General features: G+C 42.5%; 1 protein-coding gene across 1 annotated transcript in view; it reads right to left on the bottom strand.

Moving 5' to 3' along the window:
* Nucleotides 1-17,788, bottom strand: part of LOC120920088 (astacin-like metalloendopeptidase) — a 31,223-nt gene extending 13,435 nt beyond the window's left edge. Inside the window, exons 1-10 of the mRNA XM_040332002.1 lie at nt 17,670-17,788; nt 17,179-17,206; nt 15,866-15,931; nt 13,042-13,176; nt 12,841-12,958; nt 11,551-11,726; nt 11,388-11,469; nt 11,161-11,288; nt 6,529-6,644; nt 5,275-5,500 (exon numbers count right to left, since the gene is read on the bottom strand). Coding sequence (XP_040187936.1) covers nt 5,275-5,500; nt 6,529-6,644; nt 11,161-11,288; nt 11,388-11,469; nt 11,551-11,726; nt 12,841-12,958; nt 13,042-13,176; nt 15,866-15,931; nt 17,179-17,206; nt 17,670-17,750 — 1,156 coding nt within the window. The 5' untranslated portion in view covers nt 17,751-17,788. The remainder of the gene's footprint in view (nt 1-5,274; nt 5,501-6,528; nt 6,645-11,160; nt 11,289-11,387; nt 11,470-11,550; nt 11,727-12,840; nt 12,959-13,041; nt 13,177-15,865; nt 15,932-17,178; nt 17,207-17,669) is intronic.
* Nucleotides 17,789-25,123: the final 7,335 nt, after the last annotated feature.

Here is a 25,123-nt window from a genome sequence, read left to right as displayed (position 1 = left end):
CTTTATTTTTTCAGCTCCCCCTTATTTGGGGCATAGGTCGGCTGGACTGTTTTCCGATAGTTATCTTGGTTTGAAACAGGTCGGAGCACTGAACCATTGACTGTCCCTGAAGTGCCTTTTTGATAGCAATGTTTTTTTTTTTGTTACTATATGTTACCCAGGACAGCCTACCCCTCCCGTGGCTCCTCCTCTCCTTAGGGTTGCTCTGACCTCTCAACCCCGGGTCCAGCCCTGACCCCCGAGAATAAAGAGGGCTCCCTCAGCCCGTTCTCATCCCCTTCCCTCCCCCTCCCCACCCCCTCCCCTGCCTAGAATAGGCCTTGGTTTCATACTAGGGCTGCATTTGGTGTGTATATATGTTTCGCCTGGGGCCCCCCCGGCGGCAGGAACACGAGTGCACGAGCTGGTGTCTCAGCACCCCAGATTTTCTGGGGCCCTATGCTCTCTCTGCCGCCCGGGGGGTCCCAGTAAACCTCAAATTGTCGTTATTTTGAATTGTTTACTTAAATCTATACTAGCGGTGTGTGCGGGCATCTTGCCGTGTGCTGACCGCGTTTTCCCACCTAGGATATTCAGCAGGCCATGATGGCACCAGCTGGAATGTTGCAAGCAACAAGTTTAGTGCGGCCCTCGGGGCCAAGATTTTTCTGTGTGGTCTCTCTCTTTCTTTCTCTCTCCCTCTCTCTGTCTCTCTTATTTTCTATTTCTGGGCCCCCTGCCCCTTCCTCCCCCCCCCCCTCCCAATCCCCCCCCGTGGTGTGCCGGCCTCTCCCTGTAGCTCTTAGGTTCCCCCCCTTGTGCTTCTTATGGCTGTCCCTACCGCCTTGAAGGTTTCCTCCCTGAATTGCCGGGGCCTCAACGTACCGGAGAAAAGGAGACAGATTTTATACCATTTTCATAAACAGCGTACCCAGGTTCTCCTTCTTCAGGAGACCCATTTTAGATCAGACTCGCTCCCTGAAATTGCTAGTAAACATTATCCCACCTGGTTTCACAGTACCAATCCCTTAGCTAAATCTAAGGGGGTCTCGATAGCCTTCCATTCCTCCTTTACACCGGATGTTTTAGACAACTATGTTGATCCCTCAGGACGATATATAATGCTTAAACTGTCATATAAAAACATGATCTATACTATCACTAACATTTACTCTCCCAACCAGGACCAGCCGCAGTTTCTCTCCTCCGTGATCACCCGCCTGAAGAAGTTTTGTACGGTAAACATGATCCTGGGGGGCGACTTTAATGCTGCTCTGATACCCCGGCTGGACACATCTACCGGTAAGTCCTCGCTCTCCCTGGCTGCCTTGACCAGGCTGCGCTCCCTCCTTTCAGACCTTTCCCTGACAGATGTATGGAGGGTCCTGCATCCCTCGGACAGGGACTATACCTACTATTCCCCAGCACATGCCTCGTACAGTAGATTGGACTATATCTTGGTCTCGCAGGCTCTACTTGACCTGTCACCGACGGCATCTATCGGTGTCAAGTTATGGTCCGATCACGCCCCTGTCCACCTCACCTTAGGGAAGATCCCTTCCTTCAAACCAAGGACGTCATGGAGACTTAATGATAATCTGCTTTCAGACTTGGCCTGTACAGCGGATATCATTCAGACAATAGCACACTTTAATTCTGACCACGCCCAAGACGGGACTAACCCCTTGACGAAGTGGGAAGCCTTGAAGTGTGTTCTTAGAGGCAAATTCATTCAGCATGGGTCTAGGCTGAAGAAAGCCCGAACCATGGACGTTAATCGCCTCCTAGGTACCATTACTACTCTAGAAGACTCACACAAGCGCTCCCCGGAACCCTCTACACTAGTAGACTTGGCTAACGCCCGGCGAGACCTGTTACAAATCTTTGCGGACAGATCATTAGTGGCCAGAGATAAGGGACGGTTTATACATTATGCCCAAGCTAATAACTGTGGTAGACTCTTAGCAAACACGCTCCAACCACGGCAGGCAAGGAAGCATATCCCCTTCATTGCCTTAACCAACGGAAGGAAGGCACACAGTAACTCGGCGATCGCGGAAGAATTTCGACGTTTCTATGCAGGCCTATACAATCTCCCATCACAGGTGACAGAGTCCCCATCCAAAGGATCCAACTCCCTGGAGGCTGTGTCCTCTTATGTACAGGACACTGCCCTCCCACCTATTCCACCTGCAGAAGTAGAGGAGCTTGAGACACCTCTGACAGAAGCAGACTTTCTCCTAGCCATTAAGAATCTGAAAAATGGGAAGAGTCCCGGTCCTGATGGGTTCACCCCCCGGTTTTATAAAATTTTCGCACCCCAGCTATCTCCTTTGCTCGCGAAGGCCTTTAATGCTATTGATGAGACTCTATGTCCATCCCCAGGCCTTTTACACGCCCAAATAGTTGTCATCCCAAAACCCGGAAAGGACCAGTCAATTTGCCCCAACTATAGGCCGATATCTTTGTTAAATATTGACCTGAAATTATTCACTAAAATTCTATCGGAACGCCTCTCCCCCCTACTCCCTAAAATTATACACGGCGACCAGGTGGGGTTTGTCCCGGGCCGAGAGGCTCGTGACAATACCACCAAAACAATCCACCTCATGGCATATGCGAAACGCCACCGCATCCCGACCTGTCTTCTTTCATGTGACGCCGAAAAGGCCTTCGATAGGGTCAGCTGGCCCTTTCTGAGAGCCACCCTTGCCCAAATAGGCCTGGGCCCCAAGATGTTGGCACGTGTCATGTCCCTATATAGCAACCCTACTGCGTCGGTTTTAGTTAATGGCGTCGTCTCGGAACAGTTTTCAATAAGCAATGGCACCAGGCAGGGGTGTCCCCTTTCTCCCCTCCTTTTCGCCCTTGTTATAGAGCATCTAGCACAGGCACTAAGGGCAAACCCTAGCATACGGGGCATTCCAACCCCCTCGTCTCATTGCAAGCTTTCCCTATATGCAGATGATCTCTTGCTATACGTAACTCATCCACATATTACCATTCCCTCTATTCTGGCTGAGATCAATCGGTTTGGTGCTCTGAGTAACTATAAACTTAACTTATCCAAGACAGAAGCCCTGAATCTCTCACTATCACAACCCGTCCTGGCGGCCCTGAAATCCAATTTTTCTTTCCAATGGAGAACTAAATCTGTCACCTATCTGGGGACGGAGATACCAGCTGACCTCTCAGAAATATACTCCCTTAACCATGGCCCTCTTCTGCATAGACTCAAACGCCTCACTGAGGATCGCTTGAATCTCCCGGTGTCCTGGTTCGGGCGTATGAATACCCTGAAAATGGACATTTTGCCCAAGTTGCTATACATGTTCCAGGCCCTACCGATAGCCCTTCCCTCTACGTTCTTTCGGGCATTAAGATCAATGTCAATACGATTTGTATGGAGGGACAGCCGACCGAGATTGAAACACAAGCTTCTCTGCTCTCCCATCACTAGGGGAGGGGCAGGTCTTCCAGACTTCGAACGGTATCACGCAGCGGTGGTCTGTTCGAGGATCTTGGAGTGGTTCCCTAGGCCACTGAGCAAACTGGCCACCCTGATTGAACAAGAGTTGTCTCCCATAGACCTTCGGGCCCTCCTTTGGGGCCACGAAGGAACACACAAAACTTTCGCAGGTCTGTCACCGCTGACCAGGGACGCTCTGGTGGTATGGTACCGACGGAGGGCGGCCTTCGCTCTTACCACTGACCCAAGTCCATTGACTCCCATGTTTGACAACCCAACACTCCCAGAAGGCAAGCTTGCCCACACGTTCAATGGATACAGGAGGGACCAATGGCCCACCGCCCGACAATTTGTCAACGCAGGCACGGGCTCGTTTGTAGCAGACGAGTCCTCCTCCCTACCGAGGGTGACCTGGCTCACGCGCATACACTTGACTACCTATTGTAGGCAACTTTATGACTCGAGACAGATACATAGGCCCCCGACGGAATTTGAACAATTATGCTTACTCCCAGAAACCCCACGTCATACTCTCTCCCTGTTATACAAAATGATCCTAGAGCATTTGAGTACCTCTCTTCCCAAATTCACTGCGGCCTGGTCGAGGGAGCTGGGGACAGACATCAATGAGGCTGCCTGGCAAAAAGCCTTTTACTACACACATAAATCCTCCATCTCGAGTTACGTTCGAGAAAAGAACTACAAAGTCATGTCACGGTGGTATAGAGTGCCGTCTACCCTCAGGATCATGTTTCCCTCGGCATCTGACTCATGCTGGAGATGCAACTCGGCTACCGGTACGTATATCCATATTTGGTGGGACTGTGAGGTTATCCGTCCATTTTGGACCCAGATATTTCAGATCTACTCTAACATGTATGATAAACCCCTCTCTCCCTCCCCTACAGTTGCCCTGCTGTCCATCCTCCCGGGGACCTTTAAATTTCAGAAACATACCCTCCTTAGATTCTGTCTCAGTACCTCTCGGCAACTGATCTCCAGACACTGGAAATGCCCCCTACCCCCGTCCCTAGCGGAATGGGTTAATGAAATGAACGGAGTCATGCTGATGGAAGAACTCCAAGCTAAAGCCCTGGAAACACACGCCAAGTTCTCCTTTACATGGGGAATATGGAGGCATTACTCTTCCTCCGATGCGTTTAAAACACTACTTTCACCTGACTCGAGCTCTCCTCCGCCATGATAGACCTGAGCGGAGCTACATAAGTGGAATAGGTCCAGAGCCCCAAGGGGTCGGGCACACCACACACACCCCCCCCCATTCTCCCCCCACCCTCATCTTCCCTTCCTCCCCCTCTCTCTCTCTCTTCTCCTTTCTCTCTATCTGACCTCTTACTTTCTTACCTTTCTTGTTAATCACTCGGCCTTTCATCAACATGCCAGGTCGGGCCAAGGTTATTGTTTATTCTCCTCTTGTTCAGTATAGCCTCCTTGGCTTTTACCTTGCAGACTCAGAGGCATGTTCTTCCTGCTACCTTTCATAGGATAGTACCCCTGACGAGTATAAGTTATCCTATCGCTCTCTCCTGGCCTAGGGTGCAGCAGGTTCCCAGTGGGGCACCCGAGCGGGGGTAAGCAACAGCAGTATACATAGGAATACTCAATTGGGCTGTATGTGTAAATGTCTCTCAGGTCTTGCGAGGAGATTCATGTTATGTTATGTTATATTTAATATTGTGGAAAGTGTCTGTCTATTTCGGGGTAGTCCGGCCCACCCGATGTGGGGGGACCGGTGCCCGTTTTCTTTGATTTCTGTCAAAAATTTCTAATAAAACTTTTATTGAACCTAAAATAAATCAGCATACCTGAGCTATACGTAGCTTGGAAGCCGACCCCAGCAACAGCCCCATCACTGACGAACTGGACCAGCATCTGGGTTGTGGAAGCGATGATTGGAGGGATGTTTTTACTGCCGCACATTTTATCCAATAACACAGGAGAGCTCTTAGAGGGACCGTCATAGATCCTCATGTAGTCAGATTTGCAGTTAGGAGTGGATTGGATCTTAAACCTATTGAAATTTAGTGAAGCCTAAAAAGTGACACAAGGAACATGTATTATCTTATCTATCTAACCCCAAACTTCACATATTTGTAACAACAAACTGAGTTTTTATGTAGTTGCAATATAATACAACCGAGGAAATGCATAGACAGTCCTTCAGAAAAAACAAAAACACAAGAAATGTTAGGGTTCTAATTTCTATAAAAAGATCTCACAGCTATAGATATTTCTAGCTAAGATGTCTCTTGAAACATGTGTGCATTTGCCATTGATTTTCCAGTTGACAGAACTCTTCTGCTCCCTCCTGATTCGTAGCTTGTAGTATCTTCGATGCGACAAATAAGCTTAAACAAGACATATTTGGGGGAAAGAAACTTTTAAGAAAAGTTTTTAGTTAAATGCTTTATTGAAAATATCAAAGAAACCTGTTTCCGTGGGTATTGCAAAACCATTACTATTGGTAACATTTTTTTTTTAGAAGAAGCAGAGCCACAAATAAATCCAAGACCCATTTTGTTTGTACTAAAATCCCCTTTCCTACAATGACCTCACCACCAGATGTGGGGTAAAAAAAATGTAGCACATCAGAGTTGCCAAAATAGGAACCCAGCCATGAAGTGGTAATGATAGTCTGAAGACTATAAAGTGGGCCATAATGAAGGGAAGTATTATTCCAACATATGGAGCAATTGGTGGTTGAAACAGAGTATGAGGTTCAGAGGCATTTACATCTTAAAAGGCCTTCTCTATACCTCTGACCCAGCCATGAAGTCAAACCACTGCTATGGCTCTGTATCTCTAAAAACCTTTCTTCATGGCAAAATATGACAAAACAAGATGCTGTAGTCTTATGTTAATTTCAATGTACAAAAGTATGATGTATTTGGGCCTATTTCTTGGCTCTGCAGCATACTAGTCAAGTCATTTTTTTTTTAATTAATGAAAAAAAATTCAGGTGGTCTACAAAACAATCTATAGATGGCAGTTAATTTTCACAGCTAGGTTGCTAGACATTTAGGGTTGCATTTTACCTGTCTACATTTCTGTTTCCTTACCTGCCCTGACGGAACCCTGATCAGCCAAACCCAGTCCACATTATTGGGATAAGCAGAGGGATAGTTTTTAGAAGTGAAAATTCCTGTCTCATTATTTAGCAAAGTAGAACAGACACCTGAGAAGTAAGAAATAGGAATATAAATTGTATTTACTGACTGGATAAATAGACTAATAATACTATTCATAATTAAATGGTGGGAAACAGGGCAGGGGGTATTACATTTTTATTACCGTATACAATATATACTCGAGTATTAGCCACGTTTTTAAGCAAATTTTTTGTGCTGAAAATGCCCCCCTCGGCTTATACCCGAGTCACCTTCTTGCGCCTGATCTCCCAGACTTTGGGAAACCGGTACCGGCCGGTCGTAGGTCTCCTGGACCTGGAACTTGGCACACATATAGCCCCATTTCTCCGCTATAAGTGTGCAAAGTTTTTTGTCTGGGGAACCTATTGCTGGGGAGCACCGATTTTTCAAACCGGGCACCCCTTCCATAGACTCCTATGTTAAACGTCAGTCTAGTCATGGACACAGTGAGGCATGGGCATAGTGAGGCATGGGCACAGTGAGGCATAGACACAGTGAGGCATGGACATAGACACAGTGAGGCAAAGTGAGGCACACAGATGGACACCCTAGGCTTATACTCAAGTCAATAAGTTTTCACAGTTTTTTGTGGTAAAATTGGGTGCCTTGGCTTATATTCGTGTCGGCTTATACTCGAGTATATACGGTAGATTAAAACTGCTGGAACTTAGGGCCTGATCCACAAAAACCCGGCGGAAAGTAATTTTTCCTATTTAAGTTACACCGCCGTAAAATCTCTACCTAAGTGCCCGATTCACAAAGCACTTACCTAGAAATTTTGAGCGGTGTAACTGAAATCTGTCCGGCGCAAGGTGTTCCTAATTTAATGGGGCGAGTCCCATTTAAATTAGGCGCGCTCCCGCGCCGGACGTACATGCTCCCGACGTCATTTTCCCGGCGTGCTTTGTGCGGTTTTACGTTGCGCCGGGTTTTGAGAATCGCGACGGGCGTAAAAAAAAAACGAGTTGCGGCGGGAAAAAAAAAAAATGACAGCGACGCGGGGTAGAAGGGTCTACTTTTACAAGGTGTAAACAGTTTAGGCCTTGTAAAAGCAGCCCTAATTTTGCGACAGCAAACTAATACTTACGGAGAAAAAACGAAGCGTAAAAGCTTTGTGGATCTCCGTAAGTGCTAATTTGCATACCCGAAGCGGCATTTCGACGAGAAATGCCCCCAGCGGCGGCTGCGGTACTGCATCCTAAGATCCGACAGTGTAAGTCCCTTACACATGTCGGATCTTCTGCCTATCTATGTGAAACTGATTCTGTGGATCAGTTCCATAGATAGAAACAGGGATACGACGGCGTATCAGTAGATACGCCAGCGTATCCCTTTTGAGGATCAGGCCCTTAAAACTTAAAACCTAATCACTTGACCAAGCCTATTCTGACACTTCCATATGCATGTGAAAATTAGTATATTTTTACTAGAGAATTACTTACAATCCCCAAACATTATACATTTTCTGAAAGAAAAGGCTCTGGAGAAAAAAAAATTGTCAGTTGCAATTTTTTATGTCACACAATATTTGTTTAGTTTTCGTCCAAAAAATACATTTATTTAGTTACTCCCGAAATTTGTTTTTATATATTTAATTTCATAAAAAAATGCATTCGTCCGAAAATATGAATTAATTAAGGTTGAATCTGTCAATTGAAGGCTTATGGCGTCCGTTGAATGTTCTATAAATAATTTGACGAAGCACCTAAACTGTATGACATGGTATCGGACTCCGGAGGTACTGAATAAGTGCTACCCAGATATGATAGACAGATGTTGGAGGTGCGGGAAGAGAGGAGGAACTTTAATACATATCTTCTGGGCCTGCCCCAAGATTTTAAGATACTGGAGCAGGGTCCGAGAAATAACGCAAAGATTCAGTGGGGAACAACTACCAGACGAGTGGTCCTTCTTTATGTTGCAAGATACGGAGATGTCAGTGAGGAGATATAGGAAAACGATGGTGTGCCACCTTTTAGATGCAGCCCGGGCATGTATCCCAGGGATGTGGAAGCAGACACGGCCTCCAACTATTAGGATGTGGCTCAATAGAGTGGAAGACCTGAACAGAATGGAGGACCTGGTATGGACCTCAAGGCAGAAACGGAAGGTATATTTGGAAACGTGGGCGGAGTGGAACATATTTAGATACTCGGAGGAGGGAAAGACCTTGATAGATGCGGATTGAGGTAGGGGGGGACGTGGGGAGGTCCGGGGGGGGGGGTCTTTTTTCCTTTTTTTTTTTTATTTTTTTTATTTATTTTCTTTTTTTGGGTGTTTTGTTTTGTTTTGTTTTGTCTTGTTCGTCTAATTGCTGGGATTTTATTTTTTGGGTTACGTTACAGATGGGGGGATATAGGGGAGGTAAGGCAGAGAGGGACAGAGTACTTGCCCCAATCTCGACGGGACATGGATTTCCTGCTGGGACGGGGGCAAAAGGGTACGGAGGCAAAATGGTATTAGGGGAGTGGATTAATGAAGTAGATTTGGGGTAACGGGGAAGGGAATTAGCATAAGAGAGAATTATATAATGTATTACGGATTTTCTTTTTCTTTCCCCGATCCCCGGTTATGTATGGAGAAGGACAGGAATGACAGGGTGAAAAGTGAATTATTATCTTTTGTTGTATTGTCTGAATTGTCAGGTATATAACCCTCTTATATATGAGTTGACTGATTTAAACCAGAGGAATGCCTCCTAGGGTTCTGTGTATTTTTGCTTTGCTATTTAAAATCAAATAAAAAAGAAGATTGGAAGAAACTGTATGACGCCGCAGTCGTACATTTCCGGTCAAATGCTCCGCCCACAAGCTATAGTAGAATTCTAATGTTGTATGACTAGTAATAATTATATTTATTAATTATTATTACTAGTGAGCCAACATATGAATTCTTCTATAGCCTATGGGAGGAGCATTTGACCGGAAATGTCCGCTCACAGCAATTGTATGTTTTTAGCAGATTCCTCGATTCTTCATGTCTCTATAATGTTGAATCTTTTCTCTCTATGTCGAATAATCTTGGATTAATAGAGTTAGGTTAGGCACATTCGACGGCAGGTTCGATAGATGCAGATCGCTATTGTCATCGCCATGTTGAATTTTCTATCTGTATCGAACTGTTGTTGCAACAAAACTAAAATAAAGCATTTTTTATGTCGGATCTTTCGGCTTTCGGATTCTGCACATTCGTTATCGTTTGTTAAAACGAATGCGAAAATTCACGAAATTCGGAAGAAAATGCTTTCGGACGAATGCACATGTCTACTGTTTTGGTAAAATATAAAAGATGATGTTACACCGAGTAAATACATACCTAACATGTCATGCTTTTAAATTAGGCACGCCCGTGAAATTGGTGACAATCTACGATACTGTACTTAAAAATTTCCATAGGCGGTGCTTTAATAGTATTTTCAGGTTACCAGTTTACAGTTAGACAGGAAGTCTGGTGCTTGTATTCTCGTGCTAGTATTACTGCTCTTCCATTTACATATGTATGTGGGACCAACGTGCACATTTGATCTTGCACGTGAGCATGGGTGGACATCAATCATAAACTGATTTTTGATCAATTTATTGCTGTCACAAGTGACAACATCCCTTGTGATAGCTGGGACAGTGACAGGACCTCTTTCTTCGTTTTTTTAGACCCCAGATCTCTCCTCTGGCCTCAAAAGCATCTGATTAAATTGATATTGGTTTGATCAGATGCTTTCACGCGCATGTGAACCGAAACTGGAAGTGACACAATTGGCATTACTTCCGGTTTCCTAGACCATAGAGACGATCGGGAACTTTCGTTCCTCCCTCATCCCTATAGCCAGCCAGCGGACCTCCGGCTTCATTCCCAAGCGTCTCGGTGGAACGGGAGAGCCAGGGAAGGAAGGGAAGATAGCAGAAGGCAGAGGGTAAGGGGGAGGGCTACATTTAAAACTGATTCAGTGGCTATTTAGATGCTCTGTAATTTTAAAATTATGCAGCATTGCTAGTTAAAAAAAAAAAAAAAGATGCCAGGGTCATGATCGCAGCGTCAGTCATGACCCTGGTAGCACCACTTTAACCAGAGGATGTACAGATAAGTCTGAGAGAAGTGGTTAAAATCAAATGAACACCTTTATGACGAAGATAAAAGCAATCTTTATTGCCTAAATGTAGCGTTGCAACTTTAGCATGTGTTACTAAAAGGGTACATATCTTTGCAACTACGTTGTGTATCAAGGTAAATTTTACCATGCCAAATCGAGCCTTTATTTGGTAGTAAATATTTATTTTTTAATTTAGCTGTATCTTTGTTATCATTACAATGACCCACCACCAACAAATGACCAAAAATGCATTTTAGATGCATTGGGGATACCACATATGTGTACATTATATATTGTGCACACCCATAGTAGGGCCCAGAAAAAAGTGCACATTTTATTTTTTATCAAAACAATGTTTTTCCAACCTGTAGAAATCCACTTAAAATACAATTATTAAGTATCATTTCTAATGTTTCAAACTTCTAACACGTAACACGGAATGTAAAGAAACTTACTGCATTGATAAAGTCGGTTAATTTTAGTGACATCCAAGACGCTCAATCCAACTGCCAGCCCAATAGTCACATTGGGGTCAGGCTTGGGGACGATTGTGGGTTTGTTTGAAGTGTTGCTGAATGCATAACTGGAATATGTTAAATGGAGATATGAATTAACATATTACTATTAAAATATGTTATCATTTATCATTAATTCGCCAGCTAGCACTAAAGTCATGACTTACGCATCATAATGCATCACTGAACCGTAATCATATGGACTGCCCAGGTTATTAGTGTCCACTTTACCAAAATTTCCCCAGCGTCCTGTAACAAGACCAAAGCAGTGGTAATGTCTCTATTTTTAAATGAGCGATAAAATTCTCTTTGTATAAATGTCTGCAGTACCTTCAGGGATATACTGGTAATTGATGTCCACATAATTGTCACGGTCACTCCTCATATGCTCATGGTGGAAGCCCAGGGCATGTTCTAGTTCATGTTGTATAATCTCCATGTACACGCAGCCTTCATCCAATGAAACTGTCTGGCTTCCACCAGTTCTTCCAAGAGATGAGTAACAGCTAGAAAATGTAAATGTACAGTTCAAAAGAGTTACGCTTTAATACCATTTAAGAGCCAAAGACAACAGTTTTAATAGAAACAATGATCGAATCTGAGCTACAGAAAGAAAACAATAAATATCTGTTTGTGTTAGGCCCCGTACACACAAGAGGATTATCCGCTGGAAACGGTCCTCCAGAGCGTTCCCGCGGATAAATCCTCTGGCGGATTTTGATCTGATGGTTGTACTAACCATCAGATCGAAATCCGCGCGTAATCCATCCGCGGTGACGTGGCCACGCCGCGATGATGACGCGGTGACGTGCGCGACGCTGGAAGGTAAAGACTTCCATGCATGCGTCGAATCATTACGACGCATGCGAGGGAGGGGATCGGACGGATTGATCCGGTGAGTCTGTACAGACCACCGGATCAATCCGCTGGACAGGATTCCAGCGGATAGATTTCTTAGGATGCTAAGAAATTTTTATCTGCTGGAAATCCATCGGTCCGAAAAATATCCGCGGATAAATATCCGCTGGGCCGTACACACCACAGGATCTATCCGCTGGAACTGATCTGCGGATAAATCCCAGCGGATAGATCCTCTCGTGTGTACGGGGCCTTAAGCTTTTGAACTTTTTAACTCATATCGGCAGGTGTAGCCCTATGCATGTGCCCAGTTCTAATAAGAGGTATGGAGTTTGGAAGCTAAGTAATGTTGTGCTGGCTTCCTAGCATTGGATCCACTGCTCATCTTTGAACACACATATTTGGTTTTATTTTGATTGTAAAATATGGATTTTATTCATTGGAATCCTTTGAGTCTGTTGACACCAAGTCCCTCCCCCTTTCAGTCACTACCATTCATCTACTCAATGTAAGCAGCACTGGGATAAAAGTCCCTGTGCTGTTTCTGCTAGGTACACAGAAAACAAAGACAACCAAGAAGAACCTTGTTGTTGGCTTGTGACTTTCCCATATATTTGAAAATGTACAGAGCAGTTCTATAGTTTGTTTTTTGGAGAAAATAAAAAAGAGAATCTGTCACACACAGGTGCAGTAAAGTCTAAGGAGTTTATGTTTTAGATGCTCTTTATGTAGAGAATTGTAATGGACAATAGACAGCCTTACCCATTATCAGGTGTGATGTTAAGATAACTGTCTTCTGTTGTACGAAGCACAAACCTCACACAAGTCAATGTCTCAAACTCGGCCATGGCGAGCACAATGTTATTCAGGTCACTGGGACCTAGAAACAGATAGAAGGTTGGGTTTCTACAAATAAATAGCAATAAATACTTCAATACAAGAAAAAAAAAAAAGGGAACTCACTGTAGCGGGAATCTATGGTGTATGGAACAAGAACACTACCACTATCACTTTTAGGCCAAAGGCAAGAAGGACAGTTCATAGCACTGCGCTCATTCTGTACCAGAATATCTCCTCCATACATGGGTGTTTTGCTATCTGAAAATACAGAAAATGGTTACAGTTAATATACTAAAACGTATTCTTCCCAGGCATTGTGAACTGGCTGAAGTTTGCTATATGAGTGCCATTGTCAGGCCTTGTACACACGACCGAGGAACTCGACGGGCAAAACACATCGTTTTGCACGTCGAGTTCCTTGTTAGGCTGTCGAGGAACTCGACAAGCCAATTTTCTCCATTCCCGTCAAGGAAATAGAGAACATGCTCTCTTTTTGGCTCGTCGAGTTTCTCGACAGTTTCCTCGACGAAAATGTACACACGACCAGTTTCCTCAGCAAAAAAATATCTCCCAGCAAGTTTCTTGCTGGTTTTTGCCGAGAAACTCGGTCGTGTGTACGAGGCCTCAGTCTTCTCTCACCTGAAATCCTTTGATTGAAAAAAAATGGACGGTTCCAGACAAACAATTTTAGAACTAACAGCGGCTGAATCTAATCATATGTAGTACAGTACAGTGTTGGGATATACAGAAGAATAAAATAGGCACAGCAGAAGATTTGTCCATCTGGAACATTCTTTTAGATATTTTTCATGCAGTCCACAGGCCCAGCTTTACTCAGTTCCGTGACCCAGCACAGCCCTGTTTGGCAGGGAAGGAGACCTGATTTTGCTCTGCTGCAGTGAAGTAACACTTATGCCTTGTACACACGATCGGAAGTCAGACGGATTTTTTTCATCGGATATTCTGACTGTGTGTGTGCCCCATCTGACTTTTTTCCTTTGGAATTTAGAAAGAGAGCATGTTCTCTTTTTTTCCGACAGAAAAAAAGAATTTTTGGAAATTCCGTTCGTCTGTAGGGAACTCAGACGGAGAAAAAAACATGCATGCTCAGAATCAAGTCGATGCATGCTTGGAAGCATTGAACTTAATTTTTCTCGACTCATCGTAGTGTTGTACCGCGTTCTTGACTGTCGGAATTTGGTATGACAGTGTGTATGCAAGACAGCTTGAACGGAATTCCGTTTGAAAAATACGTCGGAGCATATCCCGACGGAAAATCCGATCATGTGTACAAGGCATTACAGGTCTGATAATCTCATGTCTCTGTCACTCTGCTCTCTCCTCCTATTACAATGAAGCATTCACTACAGTACAGCTGACATACTACTTGTGCTACTTCTCCTACCCCAATTAAGGTACTTACATCGCTTGCATTTAAAAGAGTACAATTATGATGCAGTAAGGACTACAGAGTTGCATCAATTTTTGAAATTTTCTATCTGCCTGGAGTTCAGCTTTAATTGTATCTCCAGAAATAGAAATTGCAAAAGAAAGTATGCACACTTTTACTAGAGATATTGATGCTGATTTTCTTCTAAATTCTCATGCAAAGTGAAATCTCCTTTTTTAGAAATGGAATACTGATTTTAAAGAATCATTCAGCAATCATGAAAAGCTATTACCATAAGAGAAGAGCGTATGCTATTGGCTAGTCCATGATTTAAAGGATCCTGAAACCCATAACCTATTCATTATAATTTCTTTTTGGGGTTGATTTACTAAAACTAGAGAGGGCAAAATCGTTTGCAGCTGTGCATTGTTGCCAATACGCTTCTAACTTTAGCTTGTTTAACCTCTTCCCTACTGAGTCATAGTAAAATGATGTCGGAGGGAACCTTTTGTCTTTCAGACTGGACGTCATATGACGTCCTTGCTTTTCCGGCAGCTAGGGGGCCCGCAACATTGCTCGGGACCCGGTGCTCGTGCCCGGTGGCCGTGATGTCCGAACGGGCACCCGCGATTGCCCGCAATCACAGCAGGACCATGGATCTGTGTGTGTAAACACACAGATCCATGTCCTGTCAGCGGTGAGGAGACTGATGTGTGTTCCCAGTACAGAGGAACACACATCGATCTCCTCCCCTTTGTGAGTCCCCCTCCCCCTACAGTTAGAACACACTTTAGGGAACATATTTAACCCCTTATGCGCCCCCTAGTGTTAACCCCTTCCCTGCCAGTCACATTTGTACAGTATCAGTGCAGTTTTATAGCACTAATCGCTGTGTAAATGTGAATGGTCCCAGAAATGTGTCAAAAGTGTCCGATATGTCTGCCGTAATGTCACGGTCACAATAAATGTGGCAGATCGCCGCCATTACTAGTAAAAAAAAAAAAATGCCATAATTCTATTTCCTATTTTGTAGACGCTAGAACTTTTGCACAAACCGATCAAATATGCTTATTGCGTTTTTTTTTTACCAATTTTACCATTTTTTTTAAAAAAAAAATATGATATTTATTAAATCAAAAAGTAAAAGATATTGTGTTTTTTTTCAAAATTGTCGCTCTTCTTTTGTTTATAGCACAAAAAATAAAAAACGCAGAGGTGATCAAATACCACCAAAAGAAAGCTCTATTTGTGGGAAAAAAGGGCATCAATTTTGTTTGGGAGCCACATCGCACGACCGCGCAATTGTCATTGAAAGTGCGACAGCGCTGAAAACTAAAAATTGGTCTGGGCAGGAAGGGGGTGAAAATGCCCTGTATGGAAGTGGTTAAATAAGCGTTGAGAATAAAAAAAAAAACATGGAGGCTGATTGGTTTTAATGCAGAGCTACACCATATTTAGCATTTTCAACTTTAGTAAATCAACCCCATTGTCTGTTCCCTTGCCTTGATTTAGCACCCTCATAATGCAGTAAAAAAGACTGTGGTTTAGAATAATTACCTTTGTTAGCTTGAATAATTTTGCCGAAGATCCCCTTTGGTATTTCTGAGTCTTCACTTTTTGGGGCTGTGTATACAAAATAGGCATTAGACACATTTAGTCAAATAATTGCAACCAAAAAAGTGAAAGTGCCGTAATTGTGTGTAAATATTGAATCCATTTTACAAAAATGTAATTATATATTAATAAAAAAGAGTAGCTTTACAGGTTTCATTTTATGAGTTACAGAGGAGGTCTAGGGCTAGAATTATTGCTCTCACTCTAACGATTGGGGCGATACATCCCTTGTAATAGACAAAAAGCATGACAGGACCTCTTAAATGAGATCTGGGGTCAAAAAGACCTCAGATCTCATATTTAGACTAAAATGCAATCAAAAAATATAATACATTTTCTGTCATTAAAAAAAAAAAATTGTCCCTTTAAGAGCATTGGGCAGAAGTGACAATTTGATGTTGCTTCCGCCCTGCAGTGATATGAGGATTGGGTGGCGGCCCATCTTCCCCTCACTCGTCTCCATACCCAGCCAGGGACAGCATCCGATTGCCTCCGCCGCTGCAGACGCCTCCGGTAAGCGGCAGAGGGCACCAGAGAGTGCGGGGGGCCCTCTCCTTCCACCGATAAAAGTGATCTTGCGGCGAATCCGTCACAGAGACCACTTTTATCTAAAAGCGGACTGCCCGCTTTTGAAAGAGGGTACTGGGTTTATGGTAGCTAGCTGCTACCATAACAACGGTATTCCTCTTCAAAGTAGCGGCATATTCCGACGGTCCGTAAGTGGTTAACTGTGAAAACCTCCCCTAAACAGCCAAAAGCTCCAAACTGTTGCTGATTGCTGTCATCTTGGATGTGATGTCATCAGCCCCTGCAGACTCAGAGCTTTCGCTCAAGTAACACTTTATAGTATTCCTATTCACTCCTCCCCAGCAGCTAAACGAAAGATTATGTGGGGAGGTGAGGGGAGGGACGGAGATGCTGGGCCAGCACAGACAGTAATTTGACACTCCCAGAAGAAGGGAGGGAGATTTTTCGATGGCTTTATCTTCAATGTTTTAAATTGGTGAAAGGGTCTCTTTAAGGTAAGGGATGTTTACCATAAGAGCTATAAAAATGTGGAATAATATTCCTTAGAGACTAAATCTAGATGGACAAAGAAAAACCTTTTTATGGATTATCTGCCCAGGCTAATTAGGGCCAATGGAGCAGTACAAGCAATTATTGACTTGGAAATTATGATTTAGGATTAGGAATGTTATAAAAAGAAGGACTAATCAACAGATTTTTTTTTTAAATAAGAATGTTAAAAAGCTTACCATCTTTGTTCACTCCAAGTAGATTGTACTGAAAAGTAAATGTTTTCTATCAATATCTTATTTCAAATGAAATACAATAAGAAGAGATAACAAGTCTTGGCCCCAACTCTTCTACATACGGCAGAGCCCTCCTCAGCCCTACTGGGAATCTCTCAAAAGTGAGGTAAAATCCTTTTAGACAAATGTTACCACAACAGTCATCATTGGAAGATTTTACCGTATGCTCTGTTCTGTTCCCAACTATAACATTTTGGATTTCTCCTCCCTTTCTGTCCTAATGGCAATGGCCATGACAATGGTCAAATCTTCCTACAGGGGACTCAATAATAAGAAAGTGACTGTGTTAAAATCTAACAGGATTCCTAAACCCCTGCTACTTTATCCAAAACTAAAGGGGGGAAATGTTGGCTAGATTTACACTGTACTACTAGCTGTCAGTAACATATTCCTAAATATGGTTTTGACTTGTTCACATCAGCTCATCATCTCACCTGTATTTGTGCAGATAGAGGTAGACTGGTCACCAGCCCCGTCACACAGCCCAGAAGCAGGAGGAAGACTTTTTCATTCATCTTGTTCAGAATTCTCCTTCACTGTAATGCGAAATATCTTCTCTCTGAAGCTTGGTTTGACACCCATCTTCTCTATCACCTTTTATACAGGTACCAGAAAAGATCTGACCAATCATACGACAAGGAAGCCGACCTCAAGAATGACCTAAGTGGACGTGTATGGGAATTAGAAATGCATAATTATTTCATGTGTGACACTATGGTCATTATTATTTTGAAGTTCAGCTGTCAAGCTTGTAAATGATTGTCATGACCTCCTGACCATTGTCTATAATGACATAGACACGTTTATCTGTAAGTGATATCATCAACTGTCTTTTTTTTCCAGCTGAAATCTAAATGAATTGAGACTGGCAATGTATTTTTTATTTATTTTTGTATTCATGGTTATACCCATTCTATGAGATTATTCAGCACTACGCAAAAAAGGGAAGAGATCGCGCTAAATAAATGATGAGTGAACATAAATAGTGACAAAAGTTCAAATAAGTGGTCAGTCCCGCCACAAAGGCAAGTTAAATCAAATCTCCCAGGTGATGAACTCAATCCACAAAAGAAAGTGCTTGACAGAAAAGATCCTCCACCAACGATATAAAAGCCTCTTACCAGATGGAATTGATCTCCAGATTATAAGAGATCAGATGGCGCATGGTAAGAGACATGGATGGATATTATCCCATAAACAGCAACAGCGATGGAATCTTGGTAACTGTGTCTTTACAGGTATATGCTCTCGATATGTCATCCGGGGGTATATAAAGACAGAAAGGACTCACATAGCGTAAAACTGTCTTGTTTAATGGTAAATAAAAGCGAAAATGCACTTACATAGCACAGCAGGTAAGAAGCATGTAAAAGTAAGCCGGCCAGCTCGATACACAGCCCGTATCCGGGTAGAAGATGCGCGGTGACCTCAGAACGCCGCCTCCCTACGTTTCGTCACGACAGGACTTGGTCACAGGATACAGGCGGCGCTCTGAATCACCGCGTAAGTACAGCGGACGTCGGATGCAGCCTCGATGTGGTGAAACATTCGAATGTCCGTCGGACATCTTGACTAAGGGAAAACCTGATCTAAGTCAAAGGGAAAACCAACGCCAAGTAAGGGCAACCAAAACGGAAGAACCGGATTGGAGGAAAAAATAAACAAACATGAAAAAAGGTTTATATGAGCTGACTCTAAGTAAATGACAGTGCCTGCAATAATGTAGGTGATATTAATAGCACCACGGGGGTCGAAGAACCTGCTATGGTCTAAGACGTATAAAAACACATTCCAACAGTATTTAAGCACCGTGACAGCATGCACAGATGCTTTTAAAAAATAATAATAAACAAAACCAACAGGTTATTTGCAAAAATAAATAAAAAATTGCACAGGCAACCATAGTGAAGAGAATTAGTCCAATCGCATGAACCAAAACCCTCCACAGGCACCTAGCTGCTTACATTTGTACATGAACCATAAGGGCTGCACCAAAATGATCCAGCATCCAGTGCAAATAAATAATAAAAATAAAAATATAATGTAAAAATTTTTTTCATTTCATAAAAAAATGATATATGACCCGTAAGGACTGCGCCATACTAGTCAGACATCAGTTGACATATAAAAGTTGACAAATATTAAAAGGGGAATTAAATAAAAAGAGTGTTAATTGAAATAGGGGGTAATTTAAATTGCAAGCTTTCCCGTAAGGACTACACCACACTGGTCAGGCATCAATTTAAATTAAGTCTCTTAGTGGGTGGTAAGCGTCAATAAATTATGTATAACCGCCCATAATAATGACCTAACTCATTAGACACCACATCGAGCTCACATTCCATCACTGTCCCCAACACTCAAATTAACTAAAATATTAACACTAAGTACAATAATCATACACATGACCTCCTGACATGCGCATGAAAGGCCGTTCAAAACATCAACATCTGAAGGCAACATAGTAAGGAATAAACAAAAGATGTACAAATTTACAAAAAACAGGATACATAAATGTATAATTAAATAATATAACAGAAATTAAGCATTGGCTATAAAACAATTGACATCCACCTCTATGTTTAAGCCAAAGGGAGTATAACATTTTAACTTAACGACCCAGGACATCTCCAACCTGGAGATGGATCTCACAAGATGGCTTCCTCTCCAATGGGGGCTATACTTATCTATCCCCAAAAAGATAGTATTTTTGGGGTTCCTATTGTGCGCCATTAAATAGTGCTTCGACACAGAATGTTTGGTGTAACCTAAACGTATATTGTTAATATGCTCGTTTAGACGAACCTGTAGGGGACGCTTGGTCCTACCCACGTACTGAAGCCCACATGGGCATTGGAGCATATATACTACTCCAGTTGTGGAGCACGTAATAAACGGTTTTATGGCGTAACTTTTTGATGTACAGGTAGAGTTAAAGGTAGTGGTTCTTCTAGAATTGCAGCCATTAAGAGAACAGACCTGACATTTACCACACTTATAGTAGCCTGTGAGGCCAGAAAAGAACTTCGAATCCATACTTGGTGGGTTCAAGATATTTGGAGCCAGTTTATCTTTAAGTGAGGGGGCCCCTCTGAACACCACCTGTGGCCTATCTGGCAGTAAACCTCCTAGGATCTTGTCATTTTTGAGAATATGCCAGTGTTTCACAACCAGATTTTTAACATTCGCATGTTGGCAAGAATAGTTAGTAATAAAGGGATTGCGAAACCTATTATCTTTTTCTCTAACCGTTCTAACAGTCAGAAGGTCACATCTATCGACTTCCTGCACTACGGCCATAGTGTCAGACAGAAAGGCACTTGACTAACCTTTTTCCAAAAAACGTTGGGTAAGAACCCCTGCCTGTTCCAAGAAAGTAGTATCCTCAGTACAATTACGTTTTAATCTGAGGTACTGGCTTTTGGGCACAGATTTGAGCCATGATGTATGATGACAACTGCTTTTGGGAATGAATGCATTCCTGTCGGTGGCTTTAAAAAATGTTGCAGTAACAAAAGCACCATCAATGACAGAAATGGTCAGGTCCAGAAAGTTGACCCTCTCCTGGCTTACCTCACAACTCAAATGGATACCTCAATTGTTGATATTCAAGGCATCCAAAAATTGTATTAAGTCGATCTCGGTACCTTCCCATAGGAGGAGGATGTCGTCTATGTACCTGGCCCACAGAAGAATCTGGGGCCTAGTTTGGACACAGACGACATCCTCCTCCCATTTGGCCATAAAGAGGTTCGCCAGACTGGGGGCATATTTAGCCCCCATGGCGACACCTCTGTCCTGCCTATAAAATTGGCCATTGAACCAGAAATAGTTATGAGAGGCCGCATATTCCAGCAACTCTATAATGAACATAACCTGTTTGTTAGGCAAACCTGAATCTCTTTTAAAAAAATGCGAAACTGCTTTCAAACCTAATTGATGGGGAATTACAGTGTATAATGAGGTAACATCTGCTGTTACCATCCACAGATTGGCAGTAGGGGTAAGATCCCTCAGCAGAATAATAATATGCCTCGTATCTTTGACGTAAGAAGGCATTTTGCGCACCAAGGGTTGTAAGTAAAAATCTATGTACTTGCCCACCCGGGAGGTATTCCGCTGACTATAGGCCGTCCTGGGGGGCAAGTAAGATTTTTATGTACCTTCGGCAGGTAATATATAATTGGAGTCCGGGGGGACTCTGGAACCAAAAAAGCCTTTTCTTTTGTGTTCAAAATATGTAAACTGGAACCCTTATCGACAAGTTTAACCAATCTTTTTTTATATTTGTTACCTGGATCCAAAGATAAAGGAGTGTAGGTGTCGGTATCCGCTAGAATGCGGTACATCTCCTTCATGTAGTCCTCTTTGTTGAGGACCACAATCCCCCCCCTTTGTCCGCAGGGCGAACAATGACATTTTTATTAGCACAGAGGGACTCAATGCCCAATTCAATAATTTGTTTATTCCTTACATTTTTAACTTGGATATCTTCCAAATCTTTCAAAACAAGATCCCTGAAAACCTTCAGAGAGGGTGCCAAATGGCCTGGTGGATTGTAAGTAGAAGCGTTGGATAAGCCAGAATGGACATATTTGTGGAGGAGAGTTCTAGAGGGTTTAAAAGGGTTGGAAGCTATGTAGCGCTGAACGTTTAGCTTCCGGACATACTTATGTATGTCCATATAAGTGGCGAATTTGTTCAAACTCTTGAGGGGGGCATACTTAAGTCCTTTGTCCAATACGGCTAGTTCTGAGCCAGTCAAAGAGTGAGAACTAAGATTGAAAATGCCCTCACCCCCTACATTCTCGGTCTTTTGGGACTGTATTCGCCACCCCCCTCTAGTCCCTCTTTTAGTTCTCCCAGCCTTTTTAGGCCTTGTCCTACACGGGGAAAACCCCATTGTCCTTGCCCTTGGCCATCCAATTGTATGTCATCAAATGAATAGGGTCCCCCACTTACACCTATGTCTCCATAGGTCGCTAATGGGGTCTGGTAAGTCCCACCATCTGAATCTACATTATTACCTAGGGGTAAAAAGCTGTTTTGTGTGAGCACAATATATCCTGTTTCATAATCACCTGTGTAGTGAACAACATCATTTTCTTTATATGTTGTAAATTAGTTGTAATTAGGTGCTCTGACTATCTTGAACCCACCAAGTATGGATTCAAAGTTCTTTTCTGGCCTCACAGGCTACTATAAGTGTGGTAAATGTCAGGTCTGTTCTCTTAATGGCTGCAATTCTAGAAGAACCACTACCTTTAACTCTACCTGTACATCAAAAAGTTACGCCATAAAACCGTTTATTACGTGCTCCACAACTGGAGTAGTATATATGCTCCAATGCCCATGTGGGCTTCAGTACGTGGGTAGGACCAAGCGTCCCCTACAGGTTTGTCTAAACGAGCATATTAACAATATACGTTTAGGTTACACCAAACATTCTGTGTCGAAGCACTATTTAATGGCGCACAATAGGAACCCCAAAAATACTATCTTTTTGGGGATAGATAAGTATAGCCCCCATTGGAGAGGAAGCTATCTTGTGAGATCCATCTCCAGGTTGGAGATGTCCTGGGTCTATAAGTTAAAATGTTATACTCCCTTTGGCTTAAACATAGAGGTGGACGTCACTTGTTTTATAGCCAATGCTTAATTTCTGTTATATTATTTAATTATACATTTATGTATCCTGTTTTTTGTAAATTTGTACATCTTTTGTTTATTCCTTACTATGTTGCCTTCAGATGTTGATGTTTTGAACGGCCTTTCATGCGCATGTCAGGAGGTCATGTGTATGATTATTGTACTTAGTGTTAATATTTTAGTTAATTTGAGTGTTGGGGACAGTGATGGAATGTGAGCTCGATGTGGTGTCTAATGAGTTAGGTCATTATTATGGGCGGTTATACATAATTTATTGACGCTTACCACCCACTAAGAGACTTAATTTAAATTGATGCCTGACCAGTGTGGTGTAGTCCTTACGGGAAAGCTTGCAATTTAAATTACCCCCTATTTCAATTAACACTCTTTTTATTTAATTCCCCTTTTAATATTTGTCAACTTTTATATGTCAACTGATGTCTGACTAGTATGGCGCAGTCCTTACGGGTCATATATCATTTTTTTATGAAATGAAAAATAATTTTACATTATATTTTTATTTTTATTATTTATTTGCACTGGATGCTGGATCATTTTGGTGCAGCCCTTATGGTTCATGTACAAATGTAAGCAGCTAGGTGCCTGTGGAGGGTTTTGGTTCATGCGATTGGACTAATTCTCTTCACTATGGTTGCCTGTGCAATTTTTTATTTATTTTTGCAAATAACCTGTTGGTTTTGTTTATTATTATTTTTTAAAAGCATCTGTGCATGCTGTCACGGTGCTTAAATACTGTTGGAATGTGTTTTTATACGTCTTAGACCATAGCAGGTTCTTCGACCCCCGTGGTGCTATTAATATCACCTACATTATTGCAGGCACTGTCATTTACTCAGAGTCAGCTCATATAAACCTTTTTTCATGTTTGTTTATTTTTTCCTCCAATCCGGTTCTTCCGTTTTGGTTGCCCTTACTTGGCGTTGGTTTTCCCTTTGACTTAGATCAGGTTTTCCCTTAGTCAAGATGTCCGATGGACGTTCGAATGTTTCACCACATCGAGGCTGCATCCGACGTCCGCTGTACTTACACGGTGATTCAGAGCGCCGCCTGTATCCCGTGACCAAGTCCTGTCGTGACGAAACGTAAGGAGGCGGCGTTCTGACGTCACCGCGCATCTTCTACCCGGATACAGGCTGTGTATCGAGCTGGTCGGCTTACTTTTACATGCTTCTTACCTGCTGTGCTATGTAAGTGCATTTTCGCTTTTATTTACCATTAAACAAGACAGTTTTACGCTATGTGAGTCCTTTCTGTCTTTATATACCCCCGGATGACATATCGAGAGCATATACCTGTAAAGACACAGTTACCAAGATTCCATCGCTGTTGCTGTTTATGGGATAGTATCCATCCATGTCTCTTACCATGCGCCATCTGATCTCTTATAATCTGGAGATCAATTCCATCTGGTAAGAGGCTTTTATATCGTTGGTGGAGGATCTTTTCTGTCAAGCACTTTCTTTTGTGGATTGAGTTCATCACCTGGGAGATTTGATTTAACTTGCCTTTGTGGCGGGACTGACCACTTATTTGAACTTTTGTCACTATTTATGTTCACTCATCATTTATTTAGCGCGATCTCTTCCCTTTTTTGCATTGTTGTTTGTGTGGTATAACACTTTTTGATCGCTGCTCTTTTTTTTTTTTTCACCTTAACAAGCGCAATATTTTCCTTTTTATTATTCAGCACTACGGGCCACAACCATTGATATTTTGCAAAACACAAAAACCCATAGTAAACTAGCAATAATTCTTCTAATATGAAATCTGACACTATTATATTAAAATCTGATTGCACCATTAATATAAGAAGTGATTTACATACTATACATTCCCTTTCTAATTCTAATTGCAACAATCTTTGTACATGCATATAAACATTTAAAAGCATAAAATGCGAAGGGGAAATTCTCAGAATTCTATTCTATAAACCTGAGCAAGCATACAATTGACACATATGTTTGTTTCTTCCCCTGCCACACTTCCACACATGTCTGAAAATGCTCCATTGCCCAAACAAGTGGGGGCAACCCTTCATTGCGAGAGAGACTTGTCATCCAACTTTGTTGTTTTAGGCCGCGTACACACGGTCAGTCCAAACCGATGAAAACGGACTGAAGGACCTTTTCATCGGTCCAAACCGATCATGTGTGGGTCCCATCGGTCAGTTATCCTTCGGTCAAAAATTTTAGAACTTGCTTTAAAATTGAACCGATGG

This window comes from Rana temporaria, chromosome 13 (assembly GCF_905171775.1).
Source record: "Rana temporaria chromosome 13, aRanTem1.1, whole genome shotgun sequence".
NCBI classification, from domain to species: Eukaryota; Metazoa; Chordata; class Amphibia; order Anura; family Ranidae; genus Rana; species Rana temporaria.
This window is presented reverse-complemented; position numbering and strand designations above follow the sequence as displayed.